We start from the raw sequence: 18,848 nt of genomic DNA, 5'->3' as shown, positions 1-18,848 counted from the left end.
AAAGGATAATTGCTCATTAGAAAACCCTTTTACAATTATGTTAGCACAGCTGAAAACTGTTGTTCTGATTAAAGAAGCAATAAAACTGGCCTTCTTTAGACTAGTTGAGTATCTGGAGCATCAGCATTTGTGGGTTCGATTACAGGCTCAAAATGACCAGGAACAAAGACCTTACTTCTGAAATTTGTCAGTCTATTCTTGTTCTGAGAAATGAAGGCTATTCCATGCGAGAAATCGCCAAGAAACTGAAGATCTGGTACAACACTGTGTACTACTCCCTTCACAGAACAGCACAAATTGGCTCTTACCAGAATAGAAAGAAGAGTGGGAGGCCCCGGTGCACAACTGAGCAAGAGGACAAGTACATTAGAGTGTCTAGTTTGAGAAACAGACACCTCACAAGTCCTCAACTGGCAGCTTCATTAAATAGTACCCGCAAAACAACATGCTCAACGTCAACAGTGAAGAGACGACTTCGGGATGCTGGTCTTCTAGGCAGAGTTGCAAAGAAAAAGCCATATCTCAGACTGGCCAATAAAAATTAAAGATTAAGATGGGAAAAATAACACACACTGGACAGAGGAACTCTGCCTAGAAGGCCAGCATCCCGGAGTCACCTCTTCACTGTTGACATTGCGGGTGACCACAAACTTTGGAACTTAAGTGTAATTAAAAATAAATAACATCATTCACTTTCAATAAAACACACACACACTATATATATATATATACACACACACTATATATATATATATATATACACACACACACACACACAATACCTGGATGTTGAAGTGATCTAAAATTGCAGTCAATTCATCCTTTTTATTTGAAACCAAGTGCCCTGGAATAGAAGGTAAAGGTTGATTAAAATAGAGAAGAGATAAAGAAAACGGCCAGACAGACCAACCTGACGGCCGGACAGACACGGACAGACCGACCTGACAGACACGGACAGACAGACACGGACAGACTGACCGACCTGCCGGCCGGACAGACAGACAGACAGACCGACCTGCCGGCCGGACAGACACAGACAGACCGACCAGACGGCCAGACGGACCGGCCAGACGGACCGACCTGACGGCCAGACAGACCTGACAGATTTAAACTATTACCTGTTTTACTCTTCAACCTGCACGTCCGAACACCATCACTAGAAATCCTTTGTTCAATAGAAATGCATTCCCCGTAGACATCCCCTTTGTACGCGTCTGGTCCTCTGTTTCTCAGTTTCACTGTAACATCCGCTGTGCTGGAAATAAGTTCACCCACAAGCAGGTCTATTGTTTACATTACATTCAAAAGATCTATTTGCAAACTCAGCGGTAATGAGAATTTACACTGTGCATAAAAAAGAGAGATATGGAATGGGTGTCATTATAATATAAGTAACTAGAACTGACCTTTCACCATTTTTCACAAAACCCTTCAAAGATGCTCCTCTGTTTGTGATGGTGGCCTTTCCACCAAGGCCCACTATTAGAGCAGTCAGTATGGCACTTTTCCCACCTGCAAAACAAAATCTGGTGAAAATACCATGGCACAATAACATAGCAGAAATAGGTCCCACTCACAGTACAACGAATAGCAACTAAGCTATTATAGACAGGGGGAAACTGTAACTTGAATTCACTATTCAAATTCAGTTATAATGACTGTTGGAGAAGGGTTAAAAAGTTAAGGGAAGGCATCAAAAACATGTCTATGGGGAGTCCTTTAACCAATACAAAGTATCAGTTTAAAAATCTTTCTTACTTCCATTGTTGCCAACAATGAAGTTCACATTGGGCCCGAACTGGAATGGACCGAGCAAATGGTGACACATGAAATTCTTTATGGTGATGCTTTCAATAACTCCAATATCTCCCAAACCCTAAAAATGAACAACAAAAATAGAAGAAAACTGTAAGCCATTACAAATCAATCTATCGATCAGATAATTGATGGGAGGCACTGACCGAGGGAGAGGTGGAGTGGTCATTAAATGTTGTCCCATGATCCTCTCTGCCATCTTCTTCCTCTTTAACCGCTTCCAATCTACGTTTCTTGGTGAATTTTTCATCATTCAGTACTTTGCTTTTCCGCTTCATTTTAGTAACATCTGGATCCACGCTGTTGAAACAAAAACATCTGCATAAATATTAGTAATTACATGCCTAAGTCATGTTAGTTTACTGCCAGAGCACATAGGGAAGATTCTGGAGAGACATATGGGTCTCAAATTGATTGTTGCCTGACTTACTGTAGGCTACACTACAGATGTGGCTATCGCGTTTGAGTCGCTCTGGATGGCGCCGGAAGAGATGGCTGCCGTTTTACGGGCTCCTAACCAACTGTGCTTCTACCCCCAAGCCATAAGACTGCTGAACAATTAATCAAATGGTCACCCGGACTATTTACATTGACACCCCCCCCCCCCCCCCCTTGTTTTTACACTGCTGCTACTCGCTGTGTATTATCTATGCATAGTCACTTTACAAATTACCTCGACTAACCGGTTACCGGTATCGCCTGTATATAGCCTCGTTATGTAATTTTCTTGTGTTACTAAATAAACAAAAGTTTAAAAAAAATGAACAAGCAAATATTTTCTTAACTCCATTTCTTGAACTGCATTGTTGGTTAAGGGCTTGTAAGTAAGCAATACACGGTAAGATCTACCTACACCTGTTGTATTCGGCGCATGTGAAAGATTTAATTTGATTTGAGTAAGTGATTTGACGTCTGGTGTCTTGAAATTGGTGTCTTGAAATGATACCCGGGGGGGGGGGGAAATCATTGGATATATTACAAAATGTGTACTTGTCTTACAGGTGGAAGGGTAAGCTTCAGTGTAGACCACTACCACACAGGAAGGCGCCATGAAAGTACAAAGCTTGACACATCTTCCATAAGAACGCGCAGGTGCAGACTAACATTGCAACGTTCCAATCCAAACTGATACAATCTAACATTTTTACGTTTCGTATTCAACTATATAAGGGCTGCTGAAGTTCCATATAGGGGGTGATATGACAAATACAGCTACAATAGGCCTACTCGATACTTTCTTTGCGAAGCATAGGCTATCTTTGTTTGCAAGATCAGTGCATTAAAGTTTTAAACTGAAGAGACAAAAGCGTTCACCCCCGTCAGTCACAGGTCCAGACAAGCAGTTTTATTCTACTGCCTTTCGTTCAGGATAGTCTTAACTTCTAAATGTCCGTTTATGAGGTTGAATTATGCATTATGTGTTCTTCAAGAACAGACAAAAATAGAGCGCGTACGTACCCGACTCTGACTTCCTGGTGTGGTGGACGTGCTGCGAAACGGAGGAGGAGAAATGTGTGGGAGTGTGTTAACTTTGTATCAGGCTGTTTTCAAAGAGGAACACATATTCTTCTTCGGTTTGCGTCAAATATGTTGCATTACCGCCCCCAACTGGACTATAATATAAATCCATTATACTTTGTAATACAAAATAGGAAAAGGGGAAAATAAAAAACTAAATTTACAAATCTAAAATAAAACACACCCTTCAAACTAACCTTACACTCATTCAAAACCCACTAGCCCACTCCAATACTTTGTCCCCACCTACTCATGCACCATGCCAACGGCCTGGGAGGCCGGTACACCACCACTCAACACACCCTGTTGACGTCAAATCTCGTATACCCAAATACTTTTTTCTGCAGCATCCACCACAACATCTATTTTCTGTGATTTACATTCCATTTCTGCGGTACAGTTGATAACCATTGCTATGAACGCTAAGAAGCCAACCTTACAGCATATTTCACTCGTTGGCCTATCCCTCAATGGAGGCATAGGTCTACTACTCACAGGGATCCTCTCAGGATCCCTCACCCTTGACCCATCCTCCTCTACTTTCTTCACTACCTCAGTGTAATAGTATAACTTTACGGCGTCCCCTCGCCCCAACACGGGCGCGAACCAGGGACCTTCTGCACACATCAACAACGGTCGCCCACGAAGCATCGTTACCCATCGCTCCACAAAGGCCGCAGCCCTTGCAGAGCAAGGGGCAACACTACATCTAGGTTTCAGAGCAAGTGACGTAACTGATTGAAACGCTACTAGCGCGTACCCGCTAACTAGCTAGCCATTTCACATCCGTTACATCAGTATACGACGCCTTCTGCACTACTCTGACTCTAGCCACCTCAACCTGCCTCTCTCGCACCGGACATGTCCGATCCACAGAAACATGGGCACCCCTGCAGTTGACACAAAACTTTATCCACCGAGACTCCACAATATTCTATCCCATGCCCCCCTGCACACTTCCCACATCTTGGAATCTCCATCCTACAAACTGCTGTGACATGACCATTGTCCAGAGACTTAACATTAGTGAGTAATAAGTGGTGGATGGTGTCCACTCCGAAAACCTCTTCTCTGCTGGTGGCGACTTGGAGCAGCCTCTGGGATAAGTTCAATTGCCCTGGGGTGTACGAACAAAGGATCCAATTCGGGAAAGTCGTATTCCTGGTCGTAATGCTGGTGAGTTACCTCTGCACTGATATCCAACATTTATTTCCGGCTGTATGTAATAACAAAAAAACACCTGAAACAGAGCAGTGGATTCAGCACAAAAGGCTCTAACAGGATAACTGCCATATCCTAACATGACTTTGTCTGGTAGAGACTCTGACTCACCGAGTGCCTGCTCCCTCTGATCAGAAGAAACACAAAAATATATTACAAGTCCATTAACGTTACAGGTTACCTTCACTGATTCAACTGCAACCAACCAACCCTTTCTCACCCAGCCTGAAACCACAAATGGATCTGTCAAAAGGCAAAGATTCACTTTCTCCAAAAATGGAACTCCTACTGGACCAGATTTTTCTTTATCATGTCCATTGATGCCAGGCTCTGGTTCTGAACTCTTCACCACACTTTCCACCTCACTTAACTCGCCCTCATTCCCTTCCATTTCACCTCCAGAACTCGGTCAGGCGCACAGCTCACTCTATTTGCACTCAAAACCAATCTTCTTTGACACCCCATCTCCATTGTTATGGTCATCTTCCTCAGATTCAAATCCAACCTCTTTCGTCATTCTCTTCGATCTGCTTTCGTCATTCTCTTCGATCTCTTCTTCCTCTTTTTCCACCTCCATTCCTCCTCAGAAATCCACCATTCTGTGTCCCTGTCCAAATGTTCCTCTTTTCCCGACTTTGCATGCGACCCGGTGGCATCCCAACCTAACTCCATCTCATAATCATCCTGCTCACCTCGGACGAGGAACACCTATGTGAAGCCAGCCACAGTATGAGTCATAATACCCACAAAACCTAGCATTAAAACCCTGAAATGGTTCCAATCGTTTTTTCCACCATTCATTTTTCTGTAGAGGATTTTAAAACTACTTCATATAAGGTCTGTGTTTTGTGTAGGCTAATCCTGGCGTGGCGTTTTGATAACCACACAAATCGATCAATATATTTGCCTGTAATTACCCCCCTAATCAGCCACTAATGTGGCTATCATACAGAACTACACATCCTGTGCTTTGACATAATCACTCAAGGTGCAGCGTGGAACCCCCCCCCACCACCCACATTTCTCTAACCTCAGTGACCTCACGGCTGAGGGTTTTAACTTCCTTCTTGAGAATTTGAATCTTAAGTAAGGTTGTATAGCTCATTGCAATAGTTCACCTCTTCGGGCAAATAGTACCCTAGACTGTCCTGATCATCTAGTTAATCATTCCAGATAATTCCTCCACCCCAACAGAAATGTCTCATCCACATAGAAGGATTTTAGATGTGCAGATAGACTAAAACCCAGTCTATTTTACCATTACTACAGTCAAGTCTGTGGGTTATGGTATTTTCATATAAATGTTACCATTTTAGTAATCAAGTTAGCTAGCTAGTAAAAAAAACGTTAAAAGTATTTCAGATGGGTGGACCAGAAACCTAGAGACCACACTCAGGTCTGCAGCTGCCATTTTCCATTTTCCTCTGCCCATGATACATCGCAATGTGAATTGTGTTGTACTACTGAATGAAACTGAGGAGATGCACTCAGACCAGCCTTTGTGATTGAACTTATGTTAACTACATTACTTTAGATAGCTGCTTTGAGCAAAACTTGAAGGTAATACATTATAACATATTCTAGGAGCCTGTTGTTTGTGTATGATCTTTATTCATTGTTCACTTGTTTTTCAACAATGTCAGGTACAGGCAAGGATGATAAATTCCCACTGTGCCCATGATAAAGTTAACTACATTACTTGCATGTAATATAACCTATTCTGAGAGCCTAATGTGTGTGTGTGTGTGTGTGTGTGTGTGTGTGTGTGTGTGTGTGTGTGTGTGTGTGTGTGTGTGTGTGTGTGTGTGTGTGTGTGTGTGTGTGTGTGTGTGTGTGTGTGTGTGTGTGTGTGTGTGTGTGTGTGTGTGTGTGTGTGTGTGTGTGTGTGTGTGTGTGTGTGCGTGAACAATGTGGAATATGTATGGACCATTGTCTTCCCTGAAAACAGGTACTGACAGGAGGAACAATATGTGTCTGTCAGAGGTCGTCAATTATGAATGTCAATAGATTTTTTGATTCTATCTCATCAATGACAACATTCTAGAACTGAGTTATCACTCATCTAAGTCTGGTATCCTGAGAAATCTGGTTAATGATTATATAATTGATTAAGTGGCTCTTTCCTTGTAGAATGTTGACAGCTGTATATACCAAATTATATTGCTGAGATGCTCAAACTTAACTTAATAGCTACACTCACCGATACAGAATCAACTTTATCCCTCATGCTGGCCCTGATTAAACTGGTAAATTGCCCATCACTATAGCTGCACTTCTCCACATTGCCAGATTTATAGTGGTCTAGTAATACAAAAATATTTTTGATCTACTTCTCTGCTAATTAGCTAGCTAAAGTGTAGTCATTGGCTAGCTATGACAGAGAAAAGGAAAGTTCAACACTTTATTCAATTCAATGCAATACAGCACATGGATTCATCATGGATTGGGCACAGGTCTCTGATCGCGCTGGGGAACGGTAGCTGACAGTGTCGGGTAGAGATGACATGCAGCAATTTCCTGCAGGAATTAGTAGTCTTGCTGAGGTCTTCTCTGTTGCTAATGAGCATTTAGAATTTTTTTGAGTAAATTGAGGCGAATATACAGTTGAAGTCGGAAGTTTACATACACCTTAGCCAAATATGTTTAAACTCAGTTTTTCACAATTCCTGACATTTAATCCTAGCAAAAATGTCCTGTCTTAGGTCAGTTAGGATCACCACTTTATTTTAAGAATGTGAAATGTCAGAATAATAGTAAAGAGAATGATTTATTTCAGCTTTTATTTCTTTCATCACATTCCCAGTGGGTCAGAAGTTTACATACACTCAATTAGTATTTGGTAGCGTTGCCTTTAAATTGTTTAACTTGGGTCAAACATTTCGGGTAGCCTTCCACAAGCTTCCCACAATAAGTTGGGTGAATTTTGGCCCATTCCTCCTGACAGAGCTGATGTAACTGAGTCAGGTTTGTAGACCTCCTTGCTCGCACAGACTTTTTCAGTTCTGCCCACAATATTCTATGGGATTGAGGTCAGGGCTTTGTGAAGGCCACTCCAATACCTTGACTTTGTGGTCCTTAAGCCATTTTGCCACAACTTTGGAAATATGCTTGGGGTCATTGTCCATTTGGAAGACCCATTTGCGACCAAGCTTTAACTTCCTGACTGATGTCTTGAGATGTTTCTTCAATATATCCACATACTTTTCCTACCTCATGATGCCATCTATTTTGTGAAGTGCACCAGTCCCTCCTGTAGCAAATCACCCCCACAACGTGATGCTGGCACACCCGTGCTTCACGGTTGGGATGGTGTTCTTCGGCTTGCAAGCCTCCCCCTTTTTCCTCCAAACATAACAATGGTCCTTTATGGCCAAACAGTTCTTGAATCTGCTGGCTGCCCGCGGGCGTTCTGAGAGGGTCCTGTACGTTCCACCACCCAGCCCCTCCGCTCCTATTCCGATGGAGTTGGGAGGGGCTGGGCCGAGGGATACCGGAGGAGGAGGCTCTCCCTGCACCAGCTGTGGTCGGAGAGGACACACGGCCGATCGGTGCTGGGGGGGTCCGTCTGGGAGTCGAGATGGCAGGCGGAACGCTTCTCGATCACCCCAGGTGAGTCAGCACCAAACTCACCCAGAACCCCCTGTTAGTCACATGTTTGTCTTGATTTTTTCCCTCTTCCCAGCATAGGGCGCTAGTCGATTCAGGCGCAGCTGGGAACTTTATGGATCGCGGACTCGCTCTTAGGTTAAGGGTTCCGCTTGTGTCGATAGATTCTCCCTTTCCCGTGCACTCCCTAGATAGCCGGCCATTAGGGTCAGGGGTGGTCAGGGAGACCACGGTCCCCCTGGACATGGTGACGCAGGGGAATCATAAGGAGCGTATCAGCTTTTATATTATTGATTCGCCTGCGTTTCCAGTGGTGCTAGGGATTCCCTGGCTGGCCCGGCACAATCCTAAAATTTCGTGGAGACAGGGGGTTCTCCAGGGGTGGTCAAAGGAGTGTTCTGGAAGGTGTTTGGGAGTTTCCATCGGTGCCACGTCGGTGGAAAGTCCAGACCAGGGTTCCACGGTGTGCATTCCCCCCGAGTATGCCGATTTGGCAATCGCTTTCAGTAAAAAGAAAGCGACTAAATTACCACCTCATCGACCGGGAAGGGATTGTGCGATAGATCTCCAGGTAGACGCTGCGCTTCCCAAGAGTCACGTGTACCCATTGTCCCAAGAGGAGACGGTGGCTATGGAGACATATGTCACTGAGTCTCTGGGACAGGGGTACATTCGGTCCTCCATCTCACCCGCCTCCTCGAGTTTCTTTTTTGTGAAGAAAAAGGAGGGAGGTTTGCGTCCGTGTATTGATTATAGAGGTCTAAATGCCATCACCGTAGGGTTTAGTTACCCACTACCTCTCATTGCTACGGCAATGGAATCATTTCACGGAGCGCAGTTCTTCACAAAATTGGATCTCAGGAGCGCGTATAGTCTGTGGAAAACCGCATTTAGTACCACATCGGGCCATTATGAGTACTGCGTCATGCCGTATGGGTTAAAGAATGCTCCAGCCGTTTTCCAATCCTTTGTAGACGATATTCTCAGGGACCTGCACGGGCAGGGAGTGGTTGTTTATATCGATGACATTCTGATCTACTCAGCCACTCACGCCGCGCATGTGTTTCTGGTGCGCAAGGTGCTTGGTAGACTGCTGGAGCATGACCTATATGTCAAGGCTGAGAAGTGTGTGTTCTCCAAACGAGCCATCTCTTTTCTGGGTTATCGCATTTCCACCTCGGGCGTGGTGGTAGGGAGTGACCGCATTAAGGCCGTGCGTAATTGGCCAACTCCGACCACGGTAAAAGAGGTGCAGCGGTTTTTGGGTTTTGCCAACTACTACCGGAGGTTTATCCGGGGTTTTGGCCAGGTAGCAGCTCCCATTACCTCACTGCTGAAGGGGGGTCCGGTGCGGTTGCAGTGGTCAGCAAAAGCGGACGGAGCTTTCAACAGGTTGAAGGCGCTGTTCACGGATGCGCCCGTGTTGGCGCATCCGGATCCCTCTCTAGCATTCATAGTGGAGGTGGACGCGTCCGAGGCTGGGGTAGGTGCCGTGCTATCACAGCGCTCTGGTACGCCACCAAAACTCCACCCCTGTGCTTTCTTCTCGAAGAAACTCAGTTCAGCGGAGCGTAACTATGATGTGGGGGACCGGGAGTTGTTAGCAGTGGTCAGTGCCCTGAAGGTGTGGAGACACTGGCTTGAGGGGGCTAAGCACCCTTTTCTCATCTGGACCGACCACCAGAATCTGGAGTATATTCGGGCAGCTAGGAGACTGAACCCACGTCAAGCAAGGTGGGCCATGTTCTTTACCCGATTTCAGTTTACGTTAACGTATAGACCGGGCTCTCAGAACGTAAAGGCGGATGCACTGTCCCGTTTTTACGACTCGGACGATCGGCCCACCGAACCCACTCCCATCCTTCCCGCCTCAAGGCTGATAGCACCAGTGGTGTGGGAAGTGGACTCGGACATCGAGCGGGCGTTACGGGCGGAACCCGCTCCTCCTCAGTGTCCGGTGGGGCGGAAGTACGTGCCGCTTGGTGTTCGGGACAAATTGATTCGGTGGGCTCACGTTCTACCCTCCTCGGGTCACCCTGGGGTGAAGAGGACGGTGGGGAGCCTTCGGGGGAGGTATTGGTGGCCTACCTTGGCGAGAGACCTTAGGGTTTATGTTTCCTCCTGTTCGGTATGCGCCCAGAGTAAGGCTCCTAGGCACCTTCCTAGAGGGAAGTTACAACCCCTCCCCGTTCCACAACGGCCTTGGTCGCACCTGTCCGTAGATTTTCTGACCGATCTTCCCCCGTCTCAGGGGAACACTACGGTACTGGTGATTGTGGATCGGTTCTCGAAGTCCTGTCGTCTCCTCCCGTTGCCCGGTATTCCTACAGCCCTACAGACTGCGGAGGCATTATTCACCCACGTCTTCCGGCACTACGGGGTGCCGGAGGACATTGTTTCTGATCGGGGCCCCCAATTCACATCCCGAGTATGGAGGGCGTTCATGGAGCGTTTGGGGGTCTCGGTCAGCCTGACCTCCGGGTATCACCCTGAGAGTAATGGGCAGGTGGAGAGAGTGAACCAGGAGGTGGGTAGGTTTCTGCGGTCGTATTGCCAGGACCGGCCAGGGGAGTGGGCGAGATACATTCCCTGGGCCGAAATGGCCCAGAACTCACTACGCCACTCCTCTACTAACGTGTCCCCCTTTCAGTGTGTATTGGGGTACCAGCCAGTCCTGGCACCATGGCATCCGAGCCAGACCGAGGCTCCTGCGGTGGAGGAATTGGTGCAGCGTTCCAAGGAGACATGGAGGGCCGTCCAGGAATCTCTCCAACAAGCCAGTGGACGGCAGAAGAGGAGCGCTGACCGCCACCGCAGTGAGGCCCCCGTGTTTGTACCGGGGGACAGGGTCTGGCTCTCGACCCGAAACCTGCCCCTCCGCTTGCCCTGCCGGAAGCTGGGTCCGCAGTGTGTAGGGCCCTTCAAAGTCCTGAGGAGAATAAACGAGGTGTGTTATCGATTACAACTCCCTTCCTATTATCGTATTAACCCCTCGTTTCATGTGTCTCTCCTCAGGCCGGTGGTAGCTGGTCCCCTGCAGCACGGTGAGGTGCCGGAGGTCCCTCCTCCCCCTCTGGACATCGAGGGGTCCCCGGCGTACACGATACGGGCCATTCTGGACTCGAGATGCCGGGTGAGGGGGCTGCAGTACCTCGTGGACTGGGAGGGGTACGGTCCGGAGGAGAGGTGCTGGGTACCGGTGGGGGACATTTTGGATCCGTCGATGCTGAGGGATTTCCATCGCCTCCATCCGGATCGCCCTGCACCTCGTCCTCCGGGTCGACGCGCTGCGGGAGCCGCGCGTCAGAGGGGGGGTACTGTCACGACTTCGACCGAGGCAGGCTCTCCTTCCCGTTCGGGTGGCGTTCGGCGGTCGTCGTCACCGGCCTATTAGCTGCCACTGATCTTTTTCTCCCCCTCCCTATGTGTTTATTGGGTTCACCTGTTTTGTATTAGGGTTAATTAGTTGGGCTTATTAGTCAGCCGGCCCGCACGTTTCTTTGTGCGGGATTGTTTGTTTGTAAGTAGTGGTGTTGGTTTTGTGCTACGTGTTTTCTGGACTGTGTTCCTTTCCCCCCGTGTCTGGGGTTGGTTAAGTAGTACACCCAGTGTGTTAGTAGGGTGGCCTAGTTTGTCCGTGTTCATTAAAGAACATTTTGTATTGGCACCTGCTGTTTCCTGCGCTTTGACTCCACACTCCGACACCCAGGCCTTACAGTTCTATTTTTGTTTCATCAAACCAGAGGACATTTCTCCAAAAAGTACGATCTTTGTCCCCATGTGCAGTTCCAAACCGTAGTCTGGCTTTTTTAATGACGGTTTGCAGCAGTGGCTTCTTCCTTGCTGAGCGGCCTTTCAGGTTATGTCGATATAGGACTCGTTTTACTGTGGATATTGATACTTTTGTACCCGTTTCCTCCAGCATCTTCACAAGGCCCTTTGCGGTTGTTCTGGGATTGATTTGCACTTTTCGCACCAAAGTACGTTCATCTCTAGGAGACAGAACGCGTCTCCTTCCTGAGCGGTATGACAGCTGCGTGGTCCCATGGTGTTTATACTTGCGTACTATTGTTTGTACAGATGAACGTGGTACCTTCAGGCGTTTGGAAATTGCTCCCAAGAATGAACCAGACTTGTGGAGGTCTACAATTTTTTTTCTGAGGTCTTGGCTGATTTCTGATATCAAGCAAAGAGGCACTCAGTTTGAAGGTAGGCCTTGAAATAAATCCACAGGTACACCTCCAATTAACTCAAATGATGTCAATTAGCCTATCAGAAGCTTCTAAAGCCATGATGTCATTTTCTGGAATTTTCCAAGCTGTTTAAAGGCACAGTCAACTTAGTGTATGTAAACTTCCGACCCACTGGAATTGTGATACAGTGAATTATAAGTGAAATTATCTGTCTGTCAACAATTGTTGGAAGAATTACTTGTGTCATGCACAAAGTAGATGTCCTAACCGACTTGCCAAAACTATAGTTTGTCAACAAGAAATTTATGGAGTGGTTGAAAAATGAGTTTTAATGATTCCAACCTAAGTGTATGTAAACTTCCGACTTCAACTGTATTGATAAAACTCACCTTGTCCGAGAGAGAATTACACGTTTATCAAAACCTCATGCCAAGGTAAGCCTAAACCAAACACATAATTAATATGAAGTGTTTGTAAAATTCACTATGTGAAAAAGGAAATAGTGGAAAGACGATTGGAACCATTTCCATGTTTGACCTTTATGTTTTATGGGTATTATGACATGTCCACTATGGCGGATTATAAGGATAAGAGTTTATAAAAATATAGAGCTCGCCAGCTTGTAGTCCTAAAACCTGGAAATAAGTTAGATTGTTAAGCCATCCCTGTGGGGAAAAATAATTGGGGAAAGGAATAAACGTTGAAAATAAGGTCTGAGGTTAACATGAGATCATGTTAAACTTAAATCAGAATAATAGTAGAGAGAATGATTTATATTTTATGTTCTATGAGATAATAGCAGTCCGGTTAACATGACCTTTATGAATTATGACGCCTTTGATGTGTTTTATTACATAAATTCTTCAAAATTCACAAAAATGACGTTAGCTGATAAAGATTATGTCATAGAACAAAACACATAAGATCTCCTAAGCCTGTGTTTAACACAGGTCTTATTTTTGGCGTTTATCCAAACACCCTACAAAAACGCCATTAATTTTCCTCATAGGCTTTGTCCAATGAACCATGGTGGAGTTAGTGCCTACAAAAAGATGCCATTACTATTGCTCTCTATTAGCATCGTAGATCTTATTGCGGGACTTTGACAGTCGGAAATCTCCTCCCTAGTCAGCCTATTATGCGTACTGACATTCATATTGCACTGTACAACCTTACCTATGGATTGTGGATCAATGAAATGGAGTATCAGTCTACTCAGTGACACTCACAGAACACAACTGAAGAGTTTATACAAATATTAGCATTATAACTGATATTGCGGGACTCTGAAACCACTGTGAAATTAGCCACATGAAAAAGAAATGTCACCTTGGTACTGGCACATCTTATAGTCATTACTATATTAACAACATTACGTTTTTGGTCATAAACATAAATGATCCAAACCACAAGCGCATTTTCATTTCACTGGTAGAATCGGGAAGTTTTGACTCCCTGTGTATTCGGTTGCTCATAGTGAACCACAAACTCCAGCATTCATAGCGAATGCAAATGCCGCTCACTTAGGTAGATGGGGCGTGCCCATAAACTTGGATAATTGTTTACTTTAAAACGACTTCTATATCCAAGATTTTTTTGGAAAATGTTTGTTTTTCACTAACATTTGTCATCATGCCCGTGTGGTGTCCTGTGTCTGGCGGTGCTAATTACAAACAAGCGCGAAAATTAGTTATCCAAAACGCAAAGCACCGCCCCTACACGAGTTGTAGTCTTTCAGACTGGAAAAATGTGTCAGCTTGTATGTTTAATTAATCAATCCTTATTCATTTATAAAGCCCTTTTTACATCAGCCGATGTCACAAAAACCCAGCCTAAATCCCCAAACAGCAAGCAATGCAGATGTAGAAGCACGGTGGCTAAGAAAAACTCCCTAGAAAGCCAGAACCTATTAAAGAAACCTAGAGAGGAACCAGGCTCTGAGGGGTGGCCAGTCCTCTTCTGGCTGTGTCGGGTGGAGATTATAACAGAACATGGCCAAGACGTTCAAACGTTCATAGATGACCAGCAGGATCAGATAATAATAATTACAATGGTTGTAGAGGGTGCAACAGGTCAGCACCTCAGGAGTAAATGTCAGTTGGCTTTTCATAGCCGATCATTCAGAGTTAGAGACAGCTGGTGCGGTAGAGAGAGAGTCCAGCAGGTCCGGGACAAGGTAGCACATCCAGCGAACAGGTCAGGGTTCCATAGCCGCAGGCAGAATAGTTGAAACTGGAGCAGCAGCACGACCAGGTGGACTGGGGACAGCAAGGAGTCATCAAGCTAGGTAGTCTTGAGGCATGGTCCTAGGGCTCAGGTCCTCCGAGAGAAGAGGGAGAGAGAGAAAGAGAGAGAATTAGAGGGAGCATACTTAAATTCACACAGGACACCGAATAAGACAGGATAAATACTCCAGACATAACAGACTGACCCTAGCCCCCCGATACAAACTATTGCAGCATAAATACTGGAGGCTGAGACAGGAGGGGTCGGGAAGCACTGTGGCCCTATCCGACGATACCCCCGGACAGGGCCAAACAGGCAGGATATAACCCCACCCACTTTGCCAAGGCACAGCACCCACACCACTAGAGGGATATTTTCAACCACCAACCTACTACCCTGAGACAAGGCCGAGTATAGCCCACGAAGACCTCCCCCACGGCGCGAACCCGAGGGGGGCGCCAACCCGGACAGGAAGATCACGTCAGTCAACTGATACCCCATTTCATGAATCCACAATCCATAGGTAAGGCTGTAGTGAAATATAAGTATGCCACCATTGCAATTGTAAAGTCTAATACAACCACAGTGTGATCAACTGATTTTTGTTGAATTTATATAACATTCAAAACTTGTTTAACATTATCTAGTCCAAATATGGCAAGATTCCAATATTTGTATCAATGAAAATTAGGGACCTTTATTTTGAAGGCGAGCCGCAAACTCCACTATTGTGGCTAATCCTTATTTTGGCTAGCTTCACATAGGTAAGAGGACCGACCTGTTTGTGTTGGTTTGTTGCGAGGAGCGCGCAACGGTCAGATTTTAGCTGCATTCAGAGTCGCACCGTTAAAAAGTTCTACATGGTCTGATTAAGGTCTATTGACCGACATCTCAGCTACTATTAAAATCAATTAGAAGGAAGGTTGCCGAGTCTTTTTCCCGTTTCTCCAGCAGATTCTGCCTCATCTCTTATCAAAAAATTGTTGTAAACATGCTCATGCACTTTAATGTATACATTTGCGGCTGTGGGTACAACAGGTGACACGCACCCCATAGAGATAGAAGACTCTAGTGCCCAAAACCCCATTTTAGTATGGGCAGTGTCCATTGAGGACTTTCACCATTTTGAAGTAGTCAACTGGGTGGGACTTCCTATGAGTTAAGGAAGGATCACATAATTATAGGTCATCAGGAGGGAGGGATCAACCAATGAATTTTACTGCTGAGCAAACATTCCATAACTGCAGGTGTCAGTAAATTGCCAACCTTTGCTTTATTCCCAGATCAAACACACTCTAGGTGACAGTGTGCACCCTTTCAGTTTGTTTACCAACTCATAGAAGTAGTAGAAGAAAACTGACTAGTTCAATGGAGCGGCCCATGCTCACAGACACCATAATGAGACATATACAATGATGCTATGTCTAAATAAGTATATGGTGCTCCCCCACCTCCACCCATAGACTGGCTCCAATAAACACTAATTATTTGGCGTCCATTGCAAGTGGTGGTTGATTCCAATTGGATTGCGATGAGGAAATACAAAATGTTCACAAACATGAGTTACATCAAATTTGGTAAGGATTTATTCTGAATTTATATTTGATTTTTAACTGCTTTCTTAGAACTAATTCGACATATTGTTTTTCATGTCAAATAGCAGAAGTTTTCATTCACCATGGAATGACAGAGTATTACTCGCTGGGACATCCAGTTTGATCATCTGAATCTGGCGATGCTGTCCATTGTGTACAGCATATAGTCACGCATATTTACATAACTCAAAAACCTAAACGTTCCTGATCTGTCACGAATGTTGAATATAATTATATTTGAACTTACTCAGCCGATTGACCATGGGGCTGGGACCTCAATTATAACCGTTAGGTAATTTTCTACATGCACAATTTATAAAAGGTCTAGGCACGTACGAAAATAATGAGATTCTAAAATTTGGCGCACACCATAGATACGCATTTTCGCCGTTATAAATCAGAACAGTCTTAAAATTGTGTGAATGAGCTTTAAAACTCCGCATGGAAAACGCCCTCCATTCTCTTTTCATGGTCACGTTCCCCTCCAACCATTTCATGAGGTTTAATTACGTGACGCATGAAAAAAAAAAAAGTCACGACAGGACTGATGGAAACATGAAATGCCGGTACAATGTTATAAAGGCCGACAGACAATTTGTTCGTTCGACATGGTGGGCTCTTTTTGTGTCGTTAAAATAAATAATGCAATAAATGGTGGCGGAAACACCTTTATGCGCAAATATTGATATAATAACCAAAAATGACTACTCGGAAAGCATGAAGTGTATTATGTGGTGTTGGAGGGCCAGTAGGAGGCACCCTTTCCTCTGGTCTAAAAAAAAATATCCCAATGCCCCAGGGCAGTGATTGGGGACATTGCCCTGTGCAGGGTGCCGTCTTTCGGATGGGACGTTAAACGGATGTACTGACTCTGTGGTCACTAAAGATCCCATGGCACTTATCGTAAGAGTAGGGGTGTTAACCCCGGTGTCCTGGCTAAATTCCCAATCTGGTTCTTTTACCATCATGATCACCTAATCATCCCCAGTTTACAATTGGCTCATTCAACCCTCCTCCTCTCCTCTGTAACTATTCCCCAGGTCGTTGCTGTAAATTTAGTGTTCTCAGTCAATTTACCTGGTCAAAAAAATTAATAATACAAATTATGCTACAGATTAAATAAATTATGAACTTGGTGGTGAATGTGCAAGGTGATGAGCTTGATGTTGCTTTCCAATAATATTATTCTGGTGACATGAGGATTGATGCTTGGCTGCCATTTGACAAATACAAATAATATCGCTCTTATCCATAATAACATCATAATGTAGTCTACCCGCACTGTATCTGCGATCTGTTGGCTAGAGTGCATGAGCCAACACCAGAGTGGGCACATTCGCTACATAACTCAGTAGAGTTGAAAATGCAATGAACCCCATTTAACTTGTATTTTTCATTTGGTACATGGGAATTTAACGGGAATGTATGTGCACTACGTCATCGCGCACAGCTTTTTATCCGCAACAAGTCAGTTTAATGGCAACACATCTCTGGTTGGATAATGCGCATATTGATTTATGCAGATTTTAGAATATTCGCATGAAAATCTGTCGCAAATCGGATGGAAACCTAGCTAATAACCAATTAATGGATGCCAGGTATCCCCAAATATTTGACCCCCCCCCCCCCCCCCCCCCCCCCCCCCAAAAAAACAATATATATACAGTTGAAGTCAGAAGTTTACATACACTTAGGTTGGAGTCATTAAAACTCGTTTTTCAACCCCTCCACACATTTTTTTGTTAAAAACTATAGTTTTGGCACCTCGGTTAGGACATCTACTTTGTGCATGACACAAGTAATTTTTCCAACAATTGTTTACAGACAGATTATTTCACTTATAATTCACTATCACAATTCCAGTGGGTCAGAAGTTTACATACACTAAGTTGACTGTGCCTTTAAACAGATTGGAAAGTTCCAGAAAATGATGTCATGGCTTTAGAAGCTTCTGATAGGCTAATTGACATAATTTGAGTCAATTGGATGTGTACCTTCAAACTCAGTGCCTCTTTGCTTGACATCATGGGAAAATCCAAAGAAATCAGCCAAGACCTCCACAAGTCTGGTTCATCCCTGGTAGCATTTTCCAAACGCCTGAAGGTACCAAGTTCATCTGTACAAACAATAGTATGCAAGTATAGACACCATGGGACCACGCAGCCGTCATACCGCTCAGGAAGGAGACACGTTCTGTCTCCTAGAGATTAATGTACTTTGGTGCGAAAAGTGCAAATCAATCCCAGAACAACAGCAAAGGACCTTGTGAAGATGATGGAGGAAACAGGTACGAAAGTATCTATATCCTCAGTAAAACGAGTCCTATATCGACGTAACCTGAAAGGCTGCTCAGCAAGGAAGAAGCCACTGCTGCAAACCGTCATAATAAAAACGCCAGACTACGGTTTGCAACTGCACATGGGGACAAAGATCGGGGAGGCTTGCAAGCCGAAGAACACCATCCCAACCGTGAAGCATGGGGGTGGCAGCATCATGTTGTGGGGGTGCTTTGCTGCAGGAGGCACTGGTGCACTTCACAAAATAGATGGCATCACGAGGGAGGAAAATTGTGTGGATATATTGAAGCAACATCTCAAGACATCAGTCAGGAAGTTAAAGCTTGGTCGCAAATGGGTCTTCCAAATGGACAATGACCCCAAGCAAACTTCAACCG

At 45.0% G+C, this 18,848-nt stretch overlaps 1 protein-coding gene across 2 annotated transcripts in view; it reads right to left on the bottom strand.

Moving 5' to 3' along the window:
• Positions 1 to 3,322, bottom strand: part of smc6 (structural maintenance of chromosomes 6) — a 29,147-nt gene extending 25,825 nt beyond the window's left edge. For both annotated transcript variants that reach the window (XM_038967399.1, XM_038967400.1), the window contains exons 1-6: positions 3,274 to 3,322; positions 1,962 to 2,115; positions 1,759 to 1,876; positions 1,407 to 1,512; positions 1,119 to 1,255; positions 783 to 844 (exon numbers count right to left, since the gene is read on the bottom strand). In XM_038967399.1, coding sequence (XP_038823327.1) covers positions 783 to 844; positions 1,119 to 1,255; positions 1,407 to 1,512; positions 1,759 to 1,876; positions 1,962 to 2,093 — 555 coding nt within the window. In that variant the 5' untranslated portion in view covers positions 2,094 to 2,115; positions 3,274 to 3,322. The remainder of the gene's footprint in view (positions 1 to 782; positions 845 to 1,118; positions 1,256 to 1,406; positions 1,513 to 1,758; positions 1,877 to 1,961; positions 2,116 to 3,273) is intronic.
• Positions 3,323 to 18,848: the final 15,526 nt, after the last annotated feature.

Source organism: Salvelinus namaycush, chromosome 28 (assembly GCF_016432855.1).
Source record: "Salvelinus namaycush isolate Seneca chromosome 28, SaNama_1.0, whole genome shotgun sequence".
In the NCBI taxonomy this organism is placed as follows: domain Eukaryota; kingdom Metazoa; phylum Chordata; class Actinopteri; order Salmoniformes; family Salmonidae; genus Salvelinus; species Salvelinus namaycush.
Note: the sequence above shows the minus strand (reverse complement) of the source record. Positions and strands in the feature narration are given on the sequence as shown.